General features: G+C 38.4%; 1 protein-coding gene across 2 annotated transcripts in view; it reads right to left on the reverse strand.

Annotated features, from left to right (window-relative positions):
• Positions 1-18998, reverse strand: part of SLK (STE20 like kinase) — a 58298-nt gene extending 39300 nt beyond the window's left edge. Inside the window, exon 1 of one of the 2 annotated variants that reach the window (XM_017531120.2) lies at positions 18265-18998. In XM_017531120.2, the coding sequence (XP_017386609.1) occupies positions 18265-18414 (150 nt within the window). In that variant the 5' untranslated portion in view covers positions 18415-18998. The remainder of the gene's footprint in view (positions 1-18264) is intronic. The other variant, XM_017531121.2, reaches the window with a different exon arrangement.
• Between the last annotated feature and the right edge of the window lie 976 nt (positions 18999-19974).

Here is a 19974-nt window from a genome sequence, read left to right on the forward strand (position 1 = left end):
GTGAGCCGAGATCGCGCCATTGCACTCCAGCCTGGGTAACAAGAGTGAAACTCCGTCTCAAAAAAAAAAAAAAGAAAATAACATGATTACTCATCAGGATCCGGTTCTAAAGAACTCTAAAAAAACAAAACTGAAATAAACATTTTATAAGTGTGTGACATTATTCTCTACACTAATATAACTGGGACATAAAGTATTACAAATAAGAGACCTTATCTACCTAATATCTAAAGGCATTAAAAACTCTTCACATTAAGGCTTAATGAAATAACTAAACCAGGAGTCTGCAACCACGGGGACACAAACCAGTATCAGTCCACAGCCTGTTAGGAACCAGGCTTCAAAGCAGGAGATTAGCAGCAAGCAAGTGAGCAAAGCTTTATCTGTATTTACAGCTACTCCCCATTGCTCACATTACCATCTGAGCTCTGTCTCCTGTCAGATCAGCAGCAGCATTAGCTTCTCATAGGAGCACGAACCCTATTGTGAACTACAAACCCTATTGTGAACTGCATGTGCAAGGGATGCAAGTTGTGTACTGCTTATGAGAATCTAATACCTGAAGATCTGTCACTGTCTCCCATCACTCCAAGACGGGACCATCTAGCTGCAGGAAAACAAGCTCACACTCCCAATGATTCTATACTATGGTGAGATGTATACTTATTTCATATTACAATGTAATAATGATAGAAATAAAGTGTTCAATAAACATAACGTGCTTGAATCATCCCAAAAACATCCCCCCATCCAGTCTGTGGAAAAGTTGACTTTCATGAAATCAGCCTCTGGTGCCAGAGGATGGGGAACACTGAACTAAATGATATTAAAAACAAGAATGGAATAATAAATACCCAACCTTAATTTAAAAATATAACTTCTGTTGATAAAAAGGTTTCAAGTATCAGTCATGATCACCTAAAATCACTGTTTTTATTTTCATGAATCATCAATAGCGCTTGGCCACATTACACAAACAAATGGGGTCTGCTGAGAAACATAAGTTGTCTGAATGTTCCATACTGGTTTCATATTCTAAAAAAATTACACCCTCTTATACCAGTCTTGTTTTATTAGAAGGTATTCCCTGGGTAGTGAGTACAGGAATAATTTTTAAGTCTTCACTTATTTTATTTCTATATTTCTACATTTTCTAACACTACATAATATTTTACAGTGAAAAATATCTTTTAGTAAAATTTTCAGCTGAAAATTGAAAGACCAGCACAGAAAATAGAGGTGATTTCAGTCCCACAGAGGTGTTAGCCCATTGAAGGCAGAAAAAAAAAAAAAAAAAAAAAAAGATAAATATGAAAGGAATCAAAAAAACAAAGAATAAAAAGAGAAAAAAATTAATCATTGGGATTGTTTCTATCAATGAGGATGATTTCATCTCAAGGCTGAGGTATTCTCCCCCAACCAAAAGAAGAGCATAATTGTCCAGTGCATAACATTTACATATTATTATATGTAATAATTATATTAACATATTATTATATGTTAATATGCAATATTATTAATTATATTAATATAACCATCAAATGTAAAAACCAAATAACTGAAATCACTGTTGATAAACACCCACCACAAGGCACTGGTCCAAGCTGCAGAAAACACAAGGACAAAAAACACCCCAGTGAAATGTGCTCTAGAAAAGAAACGCAATACAGCCATCCCCTCTATCCCCAGGTAATACATCCCAAGACCCCCGGTGGATGCCTGAAACCTTGGATAGTACTAAACCCTATGTATACTTTGTTTTTTCCTCACATACATACCTATGATAAAGTTTAATTTATAAGTTAGCCAGACTAAGAGATTAACAACAATAACTAACAATAAAATAGAACAATTGTAATAAGACACTATGATAAAAATTATGTGAATGTGGTCTCTCAGTACATCTTACTGTACTGCACTCACCTATTTTCAGACTGCAGGTAAATAAAACTGTGGAAGGTGAAACCTCAAAAAAGGGGGAAGCATTGCATAAAAAAATAGTAAAAATCTTTTTTGACCAAAACAGTTGATCTCCTGAAATCCATTCATTCTTCCAATAAATATTTACTGAGTGCCTTCTATACATTAGGTCACTGTTCTAGATGCTGACAATGTACGAACTACGCAAAATCTCTCTGTGCTGGTGGTACTTATTATAATTTCGGGGAGTGGTCAGTCAACGAATAAATAAATTAGCATATCAGCAATTCTTACTGTAGGGAAAAGTAAACTAATAAGAAAGAAACGGAGGCTGGGCGTGGTGGCTCATGCCTGGAATCCCAGCACTTTGGAAGGCCGAGGTGGGCAGATCACTTGGGCCCAGGAGTTCAAGACCAGCATGGCAAAATGGCAAAATACCATCTCTACCAAAGAACATAAAAATTACAATGCCTGTAATCCCAGTTACTCAGGAGGCTCAGGCACAAGAATCACTCGAACCCAGGAGGGAGAAGTTGCAATGAGCCACGACTATACCACTGCACTCCTGCGTGGGTGACAGAGTAAGGCCCCTGTCTCAAACAAAAAGATGAAGAAACGGAGGGATATCAGAGCACACAGACAAGAGTTTATAACTTAAATAGGGTAGTTAAGTTAGGTCTAACTGAGGTGACATTTGAGCATATTAATATCAATAAAATTCAATCATTATTTTAATGTTTTTAGCTATATAAATTAGAAATTTTAGTATTTTGCAAAGAAATTTGCAAGAAAAATCTCAAATTACTTCAAGTATGTTATTCTATATAGTAGTATCCATCATGCTTTTAGAAGAGGCACTGTTCTCTGCACCTTACATTTAGTAACTTATTTAATCCGTGTATCAGTTAGGGTCCAGACAGGAGGAAAATCACATTGATTATTTTAATAGAGAAAATTTAATAAAAACAATTACTAACTCTGTTGCTAACTAAAAAAATAATACAAAGGACATGGAGGTAACAACTACAGGCAAAAGTTACCACCCCTAGGACTATGAGAACAAAGGGAAAAGACTGGAATTATTAAAACTCAGAAGCTTGGAGGAAGCGTTCCACAAGGCTGAAACTCAGACGGACCCCTGAGGAGACAGTCATGCTCTGCTGGTGCTGCTGTGTCTGAACTGGAAGAAAGGTCCCATAAGACTGGGACCCAAACTTCTGAGGAACGGGGTACCAGCCAACTGGCGCTGGTATTATGAAAGGTTATGATGAGGCTAGTTATGTGAGTGTTGGAAAAACTACAAACTGTATTAAACAGCTGCTACAGAAAGAAACTGCTGATGCTGAAGCAAAATAACTTCTACAAGGATGATGGTCAAAGTAATAAGAAAGCAGACGGGAAGCTCACGGGGAAACAAGACAAAGGTGTAAGTCATTTCTTACTCCTCCTTGCAGCCTCTCTCTAGTGCTCTATACTTTTGAAACAGAAATGCACTGCTAGCAAGGAAGAAATGGGATCTGCAGTCTTTGAACCAGCATCACAAAGCAGAATATAGAAGGGCGTATTTGGAACTGAGATTAAGAACTGGCACAATCCTTCTAAAACCTATGAGCAACACAGATGGGAGAGCTAAGGCAGAGTAGTAGTAAACATTTGGGTAATAAATATCCAAAGTTCCAACGAGCTGTTAAGTGAAGAGAGGGAAATAGCACTGGGAAGCATATACTTTTAGACTGCTGATCCTGTTGTTATCTGTTTTAAATTACATGCAAATTATGGTGATCTTTTCAGTCCTACTAAGATTTTGGTAGGAACAAGTACCAATATCAAAAGAGAGTAAAATTACTCATCAACACTTAGCAAAGATAGAAAGTGAATTCTCACTATTTGCAGTAGTTATGTTCTATAAAGTCACTGAAGGCACTGAATTAGCGACTACTGAAAACCATACACATAGACACACCCCTCACATAGATTATTATAATCTTAAATCCTGAAAACAATTCATCTTGGGAGATTCCTCTTTATTTTACAAAAGAGAAATGAGGCTTTTAACTGACTTGCGGAAAGCCATCCCAAAAACAGATCTCAGACTTAGGATTCAAACCCTGTCCAACTGGCCCCCCGGCTGGACCTTCTTGCACTACACTACACTGCCTCTGCTGTCTCCATCCTCTGGTCATCTCTTCATGAGAGCTGAAATAGCAAGGCAGTGTCACCTTGTTCAAATTTAGCTGGGAATGTGTTTGTCAGAGGATTCAAATTTTTTGTAGCTTTGTGCATACACGCAAACAACCGCATAAGTGCTGCAAGTATAGACTTTAGGACTACAAGTAAACTTTAACAAGTAGACAAATTCACAAATACAAAATCTGCAAATAATGAGGATCAACTGTACATATTCTTTCCACAATTTCTGTAAAGTATTACAGAAATCCAAAGGATTGTGTTATTTTCTGAATTCTACAAAAGGGAAAGAAATATACTTTATATTTTCCTTATATTTCCTTTACATTCCCAAACTCTTTTATTTATATTGTTCTGGTTATTTATTCAAAATTTAGTCATTGGTCAGTCAAAATATATCATGAAAATGATGTCAGTAATAAGTTAAATTTGGCTAAGTCTACAGTTTTCAAAATTTTTTACCAATTCTCAGATCACACAGGTTTCCTGCTTATTTCAAGAACTAATTGACTCTGAGCAGCATGAATATGCAGAAAGAAACACAACTGTGTAATAAAGAAGCTGAGGAAATGTGCATAGATTGCACAGCTGGAAAAGATGGAAAAAAGAACACAAAAAGTCATTTCGAAAATATATTTTAAAATAGGACAAAAAATGTAGCACTTCTGGAAATTAATTCAAGAAAAATAAAGGTTTTAAATAAGGAAAACAATCCCATTTACAATAGCATCAGAAAAAATAAAACACTTGGGAATTAACTAAGGAGATAAAAGACTTATATAATGAAAACTAAAAAACAATGCTGAAAGAAATTCAAGACATAAATGAAAACACATCCCATGTTCATGTATTGGAGGCTTAATATTGTTAAAACGTCAGTACTACCCAAAGCAATCTACAGATTCAACATCAATCAAAATCTCAATGTCATTTTTTACAGTAATAGAAAAACCCATCCTAAAATTCACATGGAATCTCAATGGAACCTGAATAGCCAAAATCATCTTGAAAAAGAGCAAAGCTTGAAGACTCACACTTCCTGACTTCAAAATTACTATGAAGCTATAGTAATCAAAACACTGCAGTCCTGAAATACAAACCAATGGAATAGAGACCAGAAAAAAAAACTGGCATATATATGGTCTAACGATTTTTGGCAAGGGTGCTACGAGCAGTCAATGAGAAAAGGGCAGTCTTTTCAACAAATTGTGCTGAGAAATCTGAATATCCACATGTGAAGGAGTGAAGTTGGACCCTTATCTAACAACATACACAAAAATTAACTAAAAATGGACCAAACAAAAACTTAAATGTAAGACCTAAAACTATAAAACTCTCAGAAGACAGCATGAGGCAAAAGCTTCATGACACTGGATTTGACAATCAATTCTGAGACATGACACCAAAGCACAGGCATCAAAAGAAAACACAGACAAACTGTACTTGATGAAAATTGTAAAATGCTGGACATTTATTACAAGACAACATCAAGAAAGTAAAATGGCAACCTATAGAGTGACAGAAAATATTTATAAATCATGTATCTGGTGAGGATCAATATCCAAAATATATAGATAACTTCTAAAACGCAACAACAACAAAAAAACCAGAACTAGCTCAATTCAAAAACATGCTAAGGAGTTGAACACGTATTTATTTCTCCAATGAAGATACACAAATGGCCAATAAGCACATGAAAAGATGCTCAGCATCACTAATATTAGAGAAATACAAGTAAAAACTATAATAACTACCACCTCACACCCACTAGGATGACTATTATTTAAAAAAGAAAGAAAAGAACAAGTGTGGGCAAAAATGTGGAGAAATTAGAACTCTTGTTTTGTGCACAAGTCTATGGAAATATAAAATGGTATAGCTACAGAAAACAGTATAGCAGTTCACCCCCAAAATTAAAAGCAGATTCCCACATGATCCAGCAATTCCATTCCTGGGTATATACCCTAAAAAACTGAAAGCGGGGTCTCAAAGAGATATTTGTACACCCATGTTCATAGCTAAATACACAACAACTAAAACATGGAAGCAATTCAAGTGTCATCAAGAGATGAGCGGATAAGCAAAATGTATATATACATACAATAAAATATTATTCAGCCTTAAAAGAAAGGAAATTCTAACATATGCTATGACATGGATGAACCTTAAGGACATTATGCTAAATGACATATGTTAGCCACAAAATAATAAATAGTATAATTCCATTTATATGAGGTACTTAGAGTAGTCAAAATCATAGTATCAAAAAGTAGAAGGGCAGTTGCTTAGGGCTGGAGGAAGGAAGAAATAGCAAGTTAGTGTTTAACAGCATAGAGTTTCATTTTAAAAGATGGTGAGAGGCATGGAGCTGGATAGCAGTGATGGCTGCACATTACAAATGTATTTAGTATTAATGAATTAGACATTTAAAAATCATAAAGATAGTGAATCTTCATAGGGTATAAAAAATGGTTGAGACAGTAACTTTCTGTGTATTTTACCAAATAAAAAAATTAAAAAAATAAATTTGCACAAATTTTGTAATTTCAAAGTAAGCGTTAATAAATAATCATTTACTTTGCTCTAACAATTCTCCTAAAAATTTAACCTAAAAGAATAACATGGAAATATACTATGTGCATATGGACATCCATTATACAATGGAAGCATTGCAAAGCAGTAAAAAATAGGATGGTCTTTAAAGTAAATGGTGCTGCGACAACTGGTACCTACATAGAAAACATAAAATTTGACCCTTATACCTCACTCTATAAGTGAAAATCAACACCAGTTTAATCACAGATCCATAAAACTTTACAAAGATAACACAACAGGATATCTTCACCATCTTGAGTAGAGAGGAATTTCTTAAGACAAAAACATTAGCCATGTGGGAAAAGTTAATAAATTGGACTATATTAAAACTTATGTGTACACAAAAAAGAACATCATAGAGTGAAAAGACAAACCATAAAGCAAAAGAAAATAATGTACATCATATATAACTGACAAGAGATAAGTATCCAAAATATATAATGACCCCCTATAAATCAATGAGAAAAAGAAAGAGGACCAAAAGACTTTAACAAGCACTTCAGAGAACAGGAAATCCAAATGGCCAATAAACATATGAAAAGGAGCTCAACCTCATTAGTAATCTGGGACAATATTACTTCACATCCATCAGGGAACAGACAAGGAAAAAGGGGCCAGAAAAAAGGCTCTATCAAGGTTAAAGATCCAAAATTAGATATGGTATGTTAGTTTCTTGGCCATTTTTAATAAAATTTTGGCAGGATACTCTGAAATAAATTATGTAATATTACTTTATCTTAAATGTTAATATGCCATAACACAGACCTTTAAAATTTTAAGAGACTTTATAAAGCTCATGCCATACAACATACCAAATGGAAATAAAACATATATGCTTTACAAGTAAAAATAAAATATCTTGCCTGGATACAGTGGCTCACGCCTTAATCCCAGCACTATGGGAGGCCAAGGCGGGAAGATCACTTGAGCCCAAAAGTTGGGGACCAGCCTGGCCAACATGGTGAAACCCCATTTCTACTAAAAAATACAAAAATTAGCCAGGTGTGGTGGTACATGCCTATAATCCCAGCTGCTCCAGAAGCTGAGGCACGAGAATCGCTTGAACCTGGGATTTGGAGGTTGCAGTGAGCCAAGATCATACCACTGCACTTCTGCCTGGGCGACAGAGCGAGACCCTGTCTCAGAAAAAATTACAATTAAAATTAAAAAATAAAGTATCTTGATTTCCAGTATATTTCTTTTACATTGAGATGCTAAAATGACAGCATACAAAGAGAAATTAAATTTATTAACTTTGCTCACACTTTCCAAGAAAGGAGGAAGGGTGGAAGGAGGGATGATACAAATACCCTCCCTTTCTAAAGAAAGCACTAAAATTAAGTAATATTTCAGCATTAATGTTTAGAAAGAAGTGTGAGCTGATAAACTGGTACACTGGAAAAGTTGATCATCTTATAAATTAAAAGAAGAACAACAACAAAATATTGTTTTTATATTCCATATGTACATTCAGTAGTTATATCCTTATAGATAAAAAACAAGTTAGTAAGAAACACAGGGATAACATAATTGTCCTGGTCCTGTCATTTTTCTTCTCATTATCTTGAGATGAAATTATCACTTAAAAACTACTTTTGAAAATGATTTCTCTTCAAGAAAAAAAATTATTCACTGAAATTTTGATTTGTTCCTTTCATTAAAATTTTTTCTGAAATTTCAAAACCATCTGAGTTCTCATTTTGGTACATAAAAGTGACAGATTTTTATAATAAAAAGGCAACATTTCATACAGTAACAGAAATAGCATCTTATATTCAAGCAGAAGTGTACCTTGGCATAGAGACACAACTGTGGCAAAATAAGAATTAACTGCTTCTGTCACTGAGCTGTGTTAAAGATCTGTGTGAACTTAAACACAGATGTATAAAGAAGAAACATGGGAATATAGTAATATGTCACTTTATCTAGAAGTCTGTGTCAACACATAGTAACTTTCTGGTTGAAAACAGAAAACTAAGAAGGAAAGTTTAAAACTTTAAAACTATGCCAGAAAATATTCTGTAAAATAATTAACTAAATTGCTAACATTTCCAATGTCAAGTTATTTAAAATTGTTCAGGAAGGATTAATTGACGTAATTAGATAAGTGAAAGAAAACAAGGTACAAATAATTGAAAGAAGAGAAAATCCTTAAGAAAATGAAAAAGAGAAACATAATGAATGGATAAATGGATGAATGGATGGATAGACATGTGTAATAAAGTCAGTATAGCAAAATATGAACACCTGTAGAATCTAGGTAGTTGATATGTGTATGTTCACTATACAACTTTTTTCATGTATCAACTTTTTTATAGAATTGAAAAATTTCAATGAATGAAATTCATTCAAATGATGAATCCTGAAAAACTATACTCAACCAGTGGTGCTCAACTTAAAGGTGATTTTGCCATCCAGGAAACATTTGGCAATGTCTGGAAGTATTTTAGGTTGTCACAAACGGGTAGGGGTCGAGGATGCATCCTACAGCGCATAGGAAAAAGCCCTCCACAAAAAAGAATTATCCAGTCCAAAATGGCTGTAGTGCCAATATTGAGAAACCCTGTGCTAAGTGCAAAAAGCCATACATATTAAGAATACATACTGTATGTTTCTATTTATTAAAAAATTCTAGAAAAGGCAAAACTGTAGAGCCAGAAAGCAAGTAAGGGCTATCTTGGGCTCAGTGTGGGAATGGAGACTGGCTGCAAAATAGGCACATGGGAACTTTTGGGGGATGATAGAAGGGTTCCAAAGCTGGATTGCAGTAATGGTTGCAAAACTATACTGATTTACTAAAACTCACAAAATTATATATTTAAAACGGGTGGATTTTGTGGTATATAAATTATACCTCAAAATAGAGCTGCTTTTTTTTTAATTGGGCAAAAAACCAGGAATTCCTCCAAAAAAAGATACTCAAATATGGAATAAGCACATAATGACTGACTACATTAATCATCAGAAAAACGTAAATAAAACCAGGCCGGGTGTGGTGGCTCACGCCTGTAATCCCAGCACTTTGGGAGGCCAAGGTGGGTGGATCACGAGGTCAAGAGATCAAGACCATCCTGGCCAACATGGTGAAACCCCATCTCTACTAAAAATACAAAAATTAGCTAGGCAGGGTGGCACACGCCTATAGTCCCAGCTACTCGGGAGGCTGAGGCAGGAGAATTGCTTGAACCCAGGAGGTGGAGGTTGCAGCGAGCCAAGATTGCGCACTCCAGCATGATGCCTGGCGACAGAGCAAGACTCTGTCTCAAATAAATAAATAAATAATAAAATTAAAAAATAAAGAAAAATGTAAATAAAACTATTCGCACTCAACAGAATGACTAACAAAACATTAAAGATCATGTTAATAACAATACCAAGTGCCAGTGAAGACATAGAGCAACTGTGAAAACTCCCATACCCTACTGATGGTAGCGTAAATTGGTACAACCACTTTGTAAAACTGGTAGTATCTTCTAAAGCTGAAAATGCATATAACCTATGACCTAGAGAATTCCTTCCCAGTATATATCCAAAATGACATATGTGCACCAAAATGCACAAGAATATTCATGAATCATTTTTTATTAATTAAAAAAATTTAAGGGTGGGCACAGTGGCTCACGCCTGTAATCTTAGCAGTTTGGGAGGCCAAGGTGGGCAGATCACTTGAGCCTAAGAGTTCGAGACCAGCCTGGGCAACATGGCAAAATCTTGTCTCTACAAAAAATACAAAAATTAGCTGGGCATGGTGGCAGGCACCTATAGTCCCAGCTACTTGGGAGGTTGGGGTGGGAGGATCACCTGAACCCGGAAAGTTGATCCCACCACTGCATTCCAGCCTGGGTGACAGAGGTGAGGCTCTGTCTCAAGAAAAAAGAACAAATTAAAACAAACAAAGATGGCTTCTCCCTAGGTTGCCCAGGCTGGTCTTGAATTCCTGGGTTCAAGCGACCCTACCACCTTGGCATGCCAAAGTGCTGGGATTACAGGCATAAGCCCCTGCACCAGGCCATGAATTGTATTCTTAATATACAAAAAGTTAAAACAATCCAAATACTACAGAATGGATAAACTATAATACTTCACAAAATACCATACAGCAAAGAAAAAGATCAAATGACTACTACATTCAACGACATGAATGAAACTCACTCATACAATGTTTAGCAAAAGGAGCCCAACACGAAGGAATATATTAAATGATTACAGGATTAAAAGAATCATGTAAATGATTATATTTATATAAAGGCCAAAACACCAATAAGATTGCAGTAGTCTGAGTAAGAGATAACAGCAGTTTTGACTAGTGAAATGACAGTGAAGAAAGAAAGGTTTGAGAAATATTTAGTAGGTAGAATTAACAGTCCTTGGCTTTTAATTAGGTTTGGTGGGGAAGGCAGCAACAGGTGTTAAAAATGACCTCTAGGTCTCTGGCCTATGCAACTGGTCGATGGAAGTAGTAATTACTGAATGGGAACACAGAAGGAGCAAATTTGGGGCTGACATCATAAGCTGAATTAGTTCATGTTTTAGACTTGCAGTTTAAGGCATCTGTGAGACATCCAAGCACAAATCTCTAATATACAGTTGGATGTGTGGATCTGGAGTTCAAAAGGAAGGTCTTAGGGTAGAGATATAAATTGCATTTAGATGCTAATTGAGTCATGGGAGAAGATGGGTTCTCTTAAGCAAAGGAAAAAGCAGCCTATACCCAAGCCTTGTGGAATTTCTACACCTTAAAGTCAGAAAGAAGAAGAGCCAGCAAAGGAGTCTGAGGAATAGACACAGAGGTGGAAGGGAAATCAAGAGGATGGTGACTTAAAAGCCAAAAAATGAGCTTTTTAAAGGAAAGAATGGTCAAGTATCTCAAATGGTCCTGAGAGGTCAAGTAAGTATCCACTGAGCTTAGGGACATAAAGAATCTTAAAACCACGGCAAGAGCTATTATTGGGGAAAGTGTAGGTGGAGGTTGTCAAATAAATAATACAAGAAAATGTCACAGAACTGAAGGACTAAGTCTTTGAACTGAAAGGACTAATCAAGAGCCCAGCAAAACGAAAGAAGACAAAAAGAACTACAGCACCATGAACAGAGGACAAAAGAAAATCCTAAAAGCTATTAAGAGAAAAAGATGGCAAAGGATCCAGGAAACAAAATGGCATCAGACATTCAAGTGCAACTCTTGAAGCCAAAAGACAATGAATAGAAGAAAGTCTTAAAAACTATAACAAATTCTAAATCGTAAAAATTCTTCAAAAAAGTACTTTTGAACTAGAATTATATATATTAAGTTGTGACCTTATTATAAAGACATATTCAGACAGGCAAGTTCTTAAAAAATACGTTTTCCATGGATCCTTTCTCAGAAGGCTACTAAAAGTTGTAAACCACAAAAACAAGAAGGAAATTCTAACAGTTGAAAAACAAAGTATTTAAGATATCCTTAAAGTAGTTTGTGTTCCAAAAACTTCTAGGGAAAAAATTGTAACTCATTAAGATACTAAAAAAATATCTAAACAGAGGTAAAACATATGCATAGGTGAGAAGACTCAATATCAAAGAGAGGTTAATTTTTCCAAAACTGAATTATAAATTCAATAAAATCTCTCCAAAAAAATACAAGTTTTTTTGTGGAACTCAACCAAGCTAACTCGAAAATGTAAACAGAAGCCCTAAAGGCCAAGAATAATGCTAAACTATGTTGAAGAAGAAGCAGAGATTTATTTTAATGCTTTCCTCATTAAGACAGTGGGATACTGGTACAGGAATAGACAGATCAATGAAGAGAACAGAGATTGCAGAAACAGACATATGCTATGTGACAGGGGACGGCAGAGCAGTGGGGAAATATTTTTCTTCCTAGTGAATAGTTCTGGGACAATTGTGTATCCACATGGGGGAAAAAAATGAAACTGTACCCCTACCTCATACTGTTTAAAAAATCTATTCCAGGTAGATTACAGACCTAATTGTTAAAGAAAGGCAAAATCATAAAGCTTTTAGAATATAGGAGATTATCGGCCAGGTGCGGTGGTTCAAGCCTGTAATCCCAGCACTGTGGGAGGCCGAGGCGGGTGGATCACTTGAGGCCAGGAGTTTGAGACCCCTGGCCAACATGGTGAAATGCTTTCTCTACTAAAAATACAAAAATTAGCCAGGCATGGTGGCACGCGCCTATAATCCCAGCTACTCAGGAGGCTGAGGCAGGAGAATTGCCTGAACCCAGGAGGCGGAGGTTGCGGTGAGCCGAGATCGCGCCATTGCACTCCAGCCTGGGTAACGAGCGAAACTCCGTCTCAAAAAAAAAAAAAAAAAAAAGAATATAGGAGATTATCTTCATTATCACAGGTTAGGAAAAAATGTCTTAAACATAACACAAAAAGCATCAACTGTAAAGGAAAAAAAGGACTAACTGGACCATGTTAAAAAATTATGTTCACAAAAAGGCACTATAATGAGAATGAAAAGACAAGTCACAGAATGAGAATACATTTGTAATAACTATCACCAGCAAATGGTTAAAATTCAACACACACACGGCCGAGAGCGGTGACTTACGCCTGTAATCCCAGCGACTTTGGGAAGCCGAGGGAGGCAGAACACAAGGTCAGGAGTTCCAGACCAGCCTGACCAACATGGTGAAACTCCATCTCTACTAAAAATACAGAAATTAATGGGCGTGGTGGCACGAACCTGTAATCCCAGCTACTCAGGAGGCTGAGGCAGGAGAATCACTTCAACCTGGGAGGTGGGAGTTGCAGTGAGCTGAGATCATACCACTGCACTCCAGCCTGGGCAAAAGTTTGAGACTACATCTCAAAAAACAAACAAAAAATTCAAAACACATATACTGTATACACACACATACATACACACACACTCAACATATAAACAAAAAGGCATCAATAGAGAAATGAGTAAGAGACCCAAACACAAAAGAAGAAATTCAAAGTACCAAATACATATTAAAATAATTATTTTTTAGTAATCTGTGAAAGGTGAATTAAACACACAATGAGAAATGTAACACATTATCAGGCTGTCAAAACTTTAAAATTCTGACAATACTAAATGCTAGCAAAGATGCAGGGCAAAGAAATTCTTAAACTGCTGATGGGAATGTAAACTTGTATAATGAGTTTGGCATCATTTGGTAAAATTAAAGATACACTACCCTATAACCTAGCAATTCCATTCCTGGATTAACTCAGAGAAACTCATGCATATGTGCAATAACATTTTGTGTAAGCCAAAAACTGGAAACAATCTAATATATCAACTAATAGTACAATGGTAAATAATTGGTGATATCATCATATAATAGAATACAATGCTACAGTGAAAAAGAACTACAGCTCTATGTGATAAAGATGAACCTCACAAACATAACACTGATTTTGAAAGAGGAAAGACACAAAAGAATACGCTCAATATGATTCCATTCACATAAAGTTCAAGTACACACAAAGCTAAATTTATAACATTTAGGGATATAAACTGAGATAGTAAATGATTATGAAAAGCAAGTAAATGAATAACTTAAAGATAGGATAGTGGTTTCTTTTAGGGAGAGAGAAGGTATTAGATACAGAAAGGAGGCAAGAGGGACTCCCGGATGTTGGCAGAATTCCTTGACCCTGATGGTTATTAATAAGAAGTCACTTTATTAACTGCTAAATGTGTATGTTTCTGTATTTTTTATACAAAGATGATATATTTCACTATTTTTTAAAAGGCATACACCCGTCAGTTGTCATATAAAAATCCCTTTCATCCAGCACACAGCCAAGAGTCTAGTTTCAACTGAATAGATGAAATAGCTTTCTAGAAATGCAATTCAATCCATAATCTTATGTCATTCTTTTTTTCTGTTACAAACAAGAGAAATCCAGCTGGACGTGGTGGCTCATGCCTGTAATCCCAGCACTTTGGGAGGCCGAGGCAGGTGGATCACCTGAGGTCAGGAGTTCAAGACCACCCTGGCCAACATAGTAAAACCCCATCTCTACTAAAATCACAAAAAATTAGATGGGTGTGCCAGCACATGCCTGTAGTCCCAGCTACTCGGGAGGCTGAAGCAGAAAAATTGCTTGAACCAGGGAGGCAGAGGTTGCAGTGAGCCGAGACTGCACCACTGCACTGCAGCCTGGATGACAGACTCCATCTCAAAAAAAAAAAAAAAAAAAAAAAAAAAAAAAAAAAAAACAAAAAAAAAAAAAAAAAAAAAAAAAAAAATAGAAATCCTAAGATAAAAAATTCTAAAGGATATTACATATCTTCATTTATATATAAAATACTACTATTTTTAAAAGAGAAATAAAGTAGTGAAGCTTTCCAGGCAAGGAAGTAACTGTTAAATGTGTACAGTGCTGGACTGAGTTGAAGAAATACAATAAGTATATGATAGAAAAATGACTCAAGCTAAATATACAACATGATTACCTATAGGTTACACATCCCAAATCTGAAAATCCAATCTGAAATGATCCAAAATCTGCAACTTTCTGAGTCCTAACATGACATGATGCTCAAAGGAAATGCTCACTAGAACATTTTCAATTTTAGATATTTGATAACTAAGTATAATGCAAAAATTCCAAAATCAAAAAAATTCCAAATTCCTAAACACTTCTGGTCCCAAGCATTTGGGAAATGGGATACTAAACTTCTATTTACAATACAATCTTTGCAACAGTTACCAACTTCCATAACCAAATGATAGTTAGAATCAAGTTTATAAATAATTTTCTACTACATAACACTATGTACAACCTTAAGGTTTCATAGCTTTTCCTACCAAATATAAGGTGGTTTATAAATCCTCAATTTCTAGGGAATCTAGAAAAAAAAAAAAAAACTTTTAGAAAAAGGTCATAAGAAGTCAGATAAGTTTTAATTTCAAATTTTATTTTTTAAAAAACTCATACCCTACTCCTTACAGGCACAGAGCAGTGAAATGAAAAAAGAAAACAAGGCTGGGTGCAGTGGCTCACGCCTGTAATCCTAGCACTCAGAGAGGCTGAGGCGGGCAGACTGCCTGAGCTCTGGAGTTCAAGACCAATCCATCTCTACTAAAATATAAAAAATTAGCCAGGCGTGGCAGCAGGCACCCATAGTCCCAGCTACTTGGGAGGCTGAGGCAGGAGAGTCGCCTGAACCCAGGAGGGGGAAGTTGCGGTAAGACAAGGTCGCGCCACAACGGCACTCCAGCCTGGGCGACAGATCAAGACTCCATCTCCCAAAAAAAGAAAAGAAAAAACAAAATAGTGCGAGCCCATGCTCTTCAAATATCATACTAAAATACAGACATCAAGACCACAGAAATTATCCTTGACACAATTTTATAGTGCTCAAATAACTACATGAAATAAGATTCCTGTTTTTCAGAAATTTTCCAATTAATGTCTCAGTATAGGAAGACAGATTACATTTTGCAGAAAGTGTCATGAAAGAATAAAACAGGGCTTTAGTATCTCCACACAATCTGCCCATGCCATTAGAAACCAAGAAAATGGTTTATTATCTTCTTGGTTCCTTTTCCCATCTCATCCCATATTTTGCATCTATGAGCTCTAAATGTAATAACAATAATTTCTACCATTTACTGACTCCTTTCCATGTGCTTTATATTTATTATCTTCTTTAAACCTCACACTGAGGAGGTCTTATGGATGAGGCAAGTTAGGCACAGGACAAATAAGAAACTTGCTCAAGGTAACATGCTGCTATTGAGTGAGAGAACTAAGTTATATTCCAACTCCAGAGCCAGTGCTCTTACTACTAAATTGTTTAGATTTGCTAAAACACATTTACACCATGAAAACTGCCCATAATCACCTACCACCTTCTAACTACAAGATTCTAGGAGCCTTGAGAATTTATTTTTGCCTTTCCAGGCTAATTCCATACTTAAAGAACTTTAATGGGTGAAAGAATCTAAACAAACTCTTAAGAAAATCTGTATTATGGCTAAGAAAATGGAGGTCCAGAGAAGTTAAGTGTTTCGTCCAGGATTAAAACACTTGTTTGTGACAGCCAGCACTAAAACACAACTCTTGATTCCCAGGAGTTATCTTCCCACTACACTAAAGTGTTGCATCTTATGTAGCTCTTGGTGAAGCCCATACTCTACCTTCCACACAAATAACGAAGTTTATTTTGCCAACTTTCACAGTATATGATAGCTTCCACGATGGCATTCTTATGTAGATAAAATACATCCTTTTATTTCAACAAACAGACACATCGCTATATGCTAAGGCAGTGGATGAACCCAAATATATAATTTGGTCCTTAATTTTATTATAGAAACATAAATATACTAACAGTAATAAGTGACAAGTGCCATAATAGCCATGTGAACGTGTTCTGAAAGCACACAGAAACGGGTGCATATTTCAGCCTAAAGAATGAGGACTAGGGTTTTGACAAGATGCATTTGAGACAGGGCAAAGGGCAGGGCAAAGGCACACAAGTGTACTGGTGCTTAGAAAGCAGTAAGCAAAATGCTCTGATTTCTACCAGTTAAAGTAAAAAACAATACTAAATACGGGGTCAGAAGACCTGAGTTCATGTCTAGGCTGTGACTCATATGGCTGTGAACAATTTCAGTACCTTCATCTGTTAAATGTGGATACTGATACTGACCTACCTGCCTCACAAGATTTTTGTGGGGGCCAAATTATTTGAAAGTATTTAAAAACTGCAAAGTCCTGTATAAACCTAAGTTATTTTCTTATGTTTTCACTTCTAGGCAACCCTGTGGATCCTTTCCCTAAACGCTGTCTCATAAAAAACTCGCCCTTCCGGATGAAAATAATCCAATGACATCATTCATATGCTCCTTAGGAGACAGTAAATAGTTAACATTAATGCCTTTAGGCTGAAACGCCAAGCCTCTTCCTATCGAAATATATAGCTACGTGTGTTTTTAATTTTTTAAGCGCTGATACTGACTTCCAGTCAATGCTTACTATAAATATATTTTTAAAAACATGAAGGTTTTCTTGTGGAAATTTTGTCAGAAATTCCATTCCATTTTATAGTATGCTGTCAAGCAACCAACTCGCGAAGAGACTTCAAGTAGCAATCACTTGATCCCAACCAGTTATGTATTAGCTCTAGATACAACCAAATATATACCCTGGACCCTAAAAAGGGAACTGCTGGAGTACAAGCATGCACGCGAATGCAGTCAGTAGACAAATCCACTGAAAAGTGCAATGAGTTTCTCATTCTAAAATACTTGGAGGGCACAACCAGACCCCTTCTATAAATTAAAGAACACTCTCATTTCTTTTGAAGCTTGACAGAGCAGACTTTATAACCCTGCCTCCCTTTCCAATTGTCCTGTAAACTCCATCCAGGCCCCATTTTGTTCCATCGTAAACCCGACTTCTTAGCTACTCCTTGGACGATCAGCCAAGTAAAGTTGCATCGAACCCTAACAGTCAGAAGGAGCAGGAGACAGGAAAGGGACGAGGGGAGCAGAAGTCCTCCCGCCACTCCAGGCCAGTGGCTGTTTTATCTTCGCACTACAACTTCCCGTTTTCCCCCTCTTACCTTGTACACTTTCCCAAAGGCTCCGTCGCCCAATTCTCCTATAATCTCCCAAAAGTCTTCGGGGTTCAGGTCCCTCTTCACGTGTTCGTACTGCTTCTTCTTCTTCTCGCTCCCCAACTTGAAGATCTTACGGAAATTGAAGAAGGACATTTTTCCTCCCAACACAGAGTTCCTTGCACTTAAGGACTAAAAACAATAAAAGGCAAAGTTTCTCCGCCCTGCTCTCCCTCGCGAGCCCGGCTGGCGGCGGCGGGCGCGGCGTCCCCCCGGCTCCCGCAGCCCCGGCCGGGCGGTCCCGGGAGAAGGAGGGGCGGCGCCCCGGGCTCCGGCCCGCGGTGGGGGTGCTGCGCGAGCGGCCCCTCCGCCGAGCCCGGCCCGCGGGCCGCGCGGTGGGCGCCTCGCCCTCGGCCCACCCTCCAAGAGCGGCACCTGCCCGCAAGCTCGCTCCCACCCGGCCTGGTCCGACGAGTCCGAGCAGTCAGGACGCCCGCGGCGTTGGCGGCGGCTTAGGCCCGTGTCCCGGCGAGTCTCCAGGGGCGGCGGCCACTCCGGTAGAGAGAAGCGGCCAGCGGCCTTGGAGGCGGGCGGTCGAGAAGCCGAGCCCTCCCGCCTCGGACCGCGAGCCTAGGGTCTCCTCCGCCGCCGTCCGCTCCCGCCGCGCAAGGCCCGCGCGTCCCTTCGGGTCTGGGGCGCCGCCGCCGCCTCCGCCGCCTGGCTCCCTCCCTAGCCTATACAGCTTCGGCCGGGAGCGCGCGCCGACGCCGACTCCGTAGCGCGCCCGCGCGCTCCTCCGGCTGCGCGCCCGCCCGGTCACGCGCCCTGCTCACCGCGCGCTCGAGTGGGGGCGTCCCCTATGGCCTCGCGCACGCGCGCTGGGTCCCGCAGACTGGCTGTTCCCAAAGGATCGAGTTCGCGGAGCTGGGGGCTCGGGGCGCGGGAAGGCTGGTGTGGTGGACGCTAATGCACTTTGATCCCTGTCGATTGTTTCCCATTTGCCCCCCAAGCCCCAAATCCTGTCAGTACACGGCCTTCGTGGAGCGACCCCGTGGGCATGACCTTGTTGACTGTGCTATGGGATGTTGCCTCCATTCTGGACCTGGGAAAAACCGTAGAGTGAAAGCCGGACCTGTTAGGTTTGGGACCTGAAAGAAGACTTTTTCGCTCTCAGACGGGCCCCAGGTACAATGAAAGGAGAGAGAGTTTGTGTGGTGGCTGTGAGCTTGGGCTTTGGAGAGAGAGATCTGTGACCTTGGGCAGGTAACCTCTCCGAGCCTCCGTTTCCTCTTTGTGAAATGAAGATCCTAATAATCCCAACCAGAAGGTTGTGAATGAGGCAATGGATGGAAGACCTTTGCGCGACCCCTGCACCCGAAAACGCTCTTAGTTCTTACTCTCATTGTTTTAAGTGTACAGGCAAGATAGACACAGATACATAAGAATTGTTTCAGCCCACTACTCAAGTGATGACTGTGACACTCCCTTGAGGGGAAAACTTACTTCTCCTGGCCACCTCCACACCTGTAAACCTGGTGTCACTCTTGCTGACTCCACCTCAACTAAGGCCCTCACTTCCTGGTTTGCCTCCAGCCCCCTTGGACAGCAGTGCCTGGTGGGGCAGTGTGGGCGTTGGCTGGAATCTGTCAGGTGGTGACCTACCTTCTCCACCGGACGGGAGCACTTTCAGGCCAGTGGTTTGTTGTTCATCACGAT

Source organism: Cebus imitator, unplaced genomic scaffold (assembly GCF_001604975.1).
Source record: "Cebus imitator isolate Cc_AM_T3 unplaced genomic scaffold, Cebus_imitator-1.0 Scaffold71, whole genome shotgun sequence".
NCBI lineage: Eukaryota > Metazoa > Chordata > Mammalia > Primates > Cebidae > Cebus > Cebus imitator.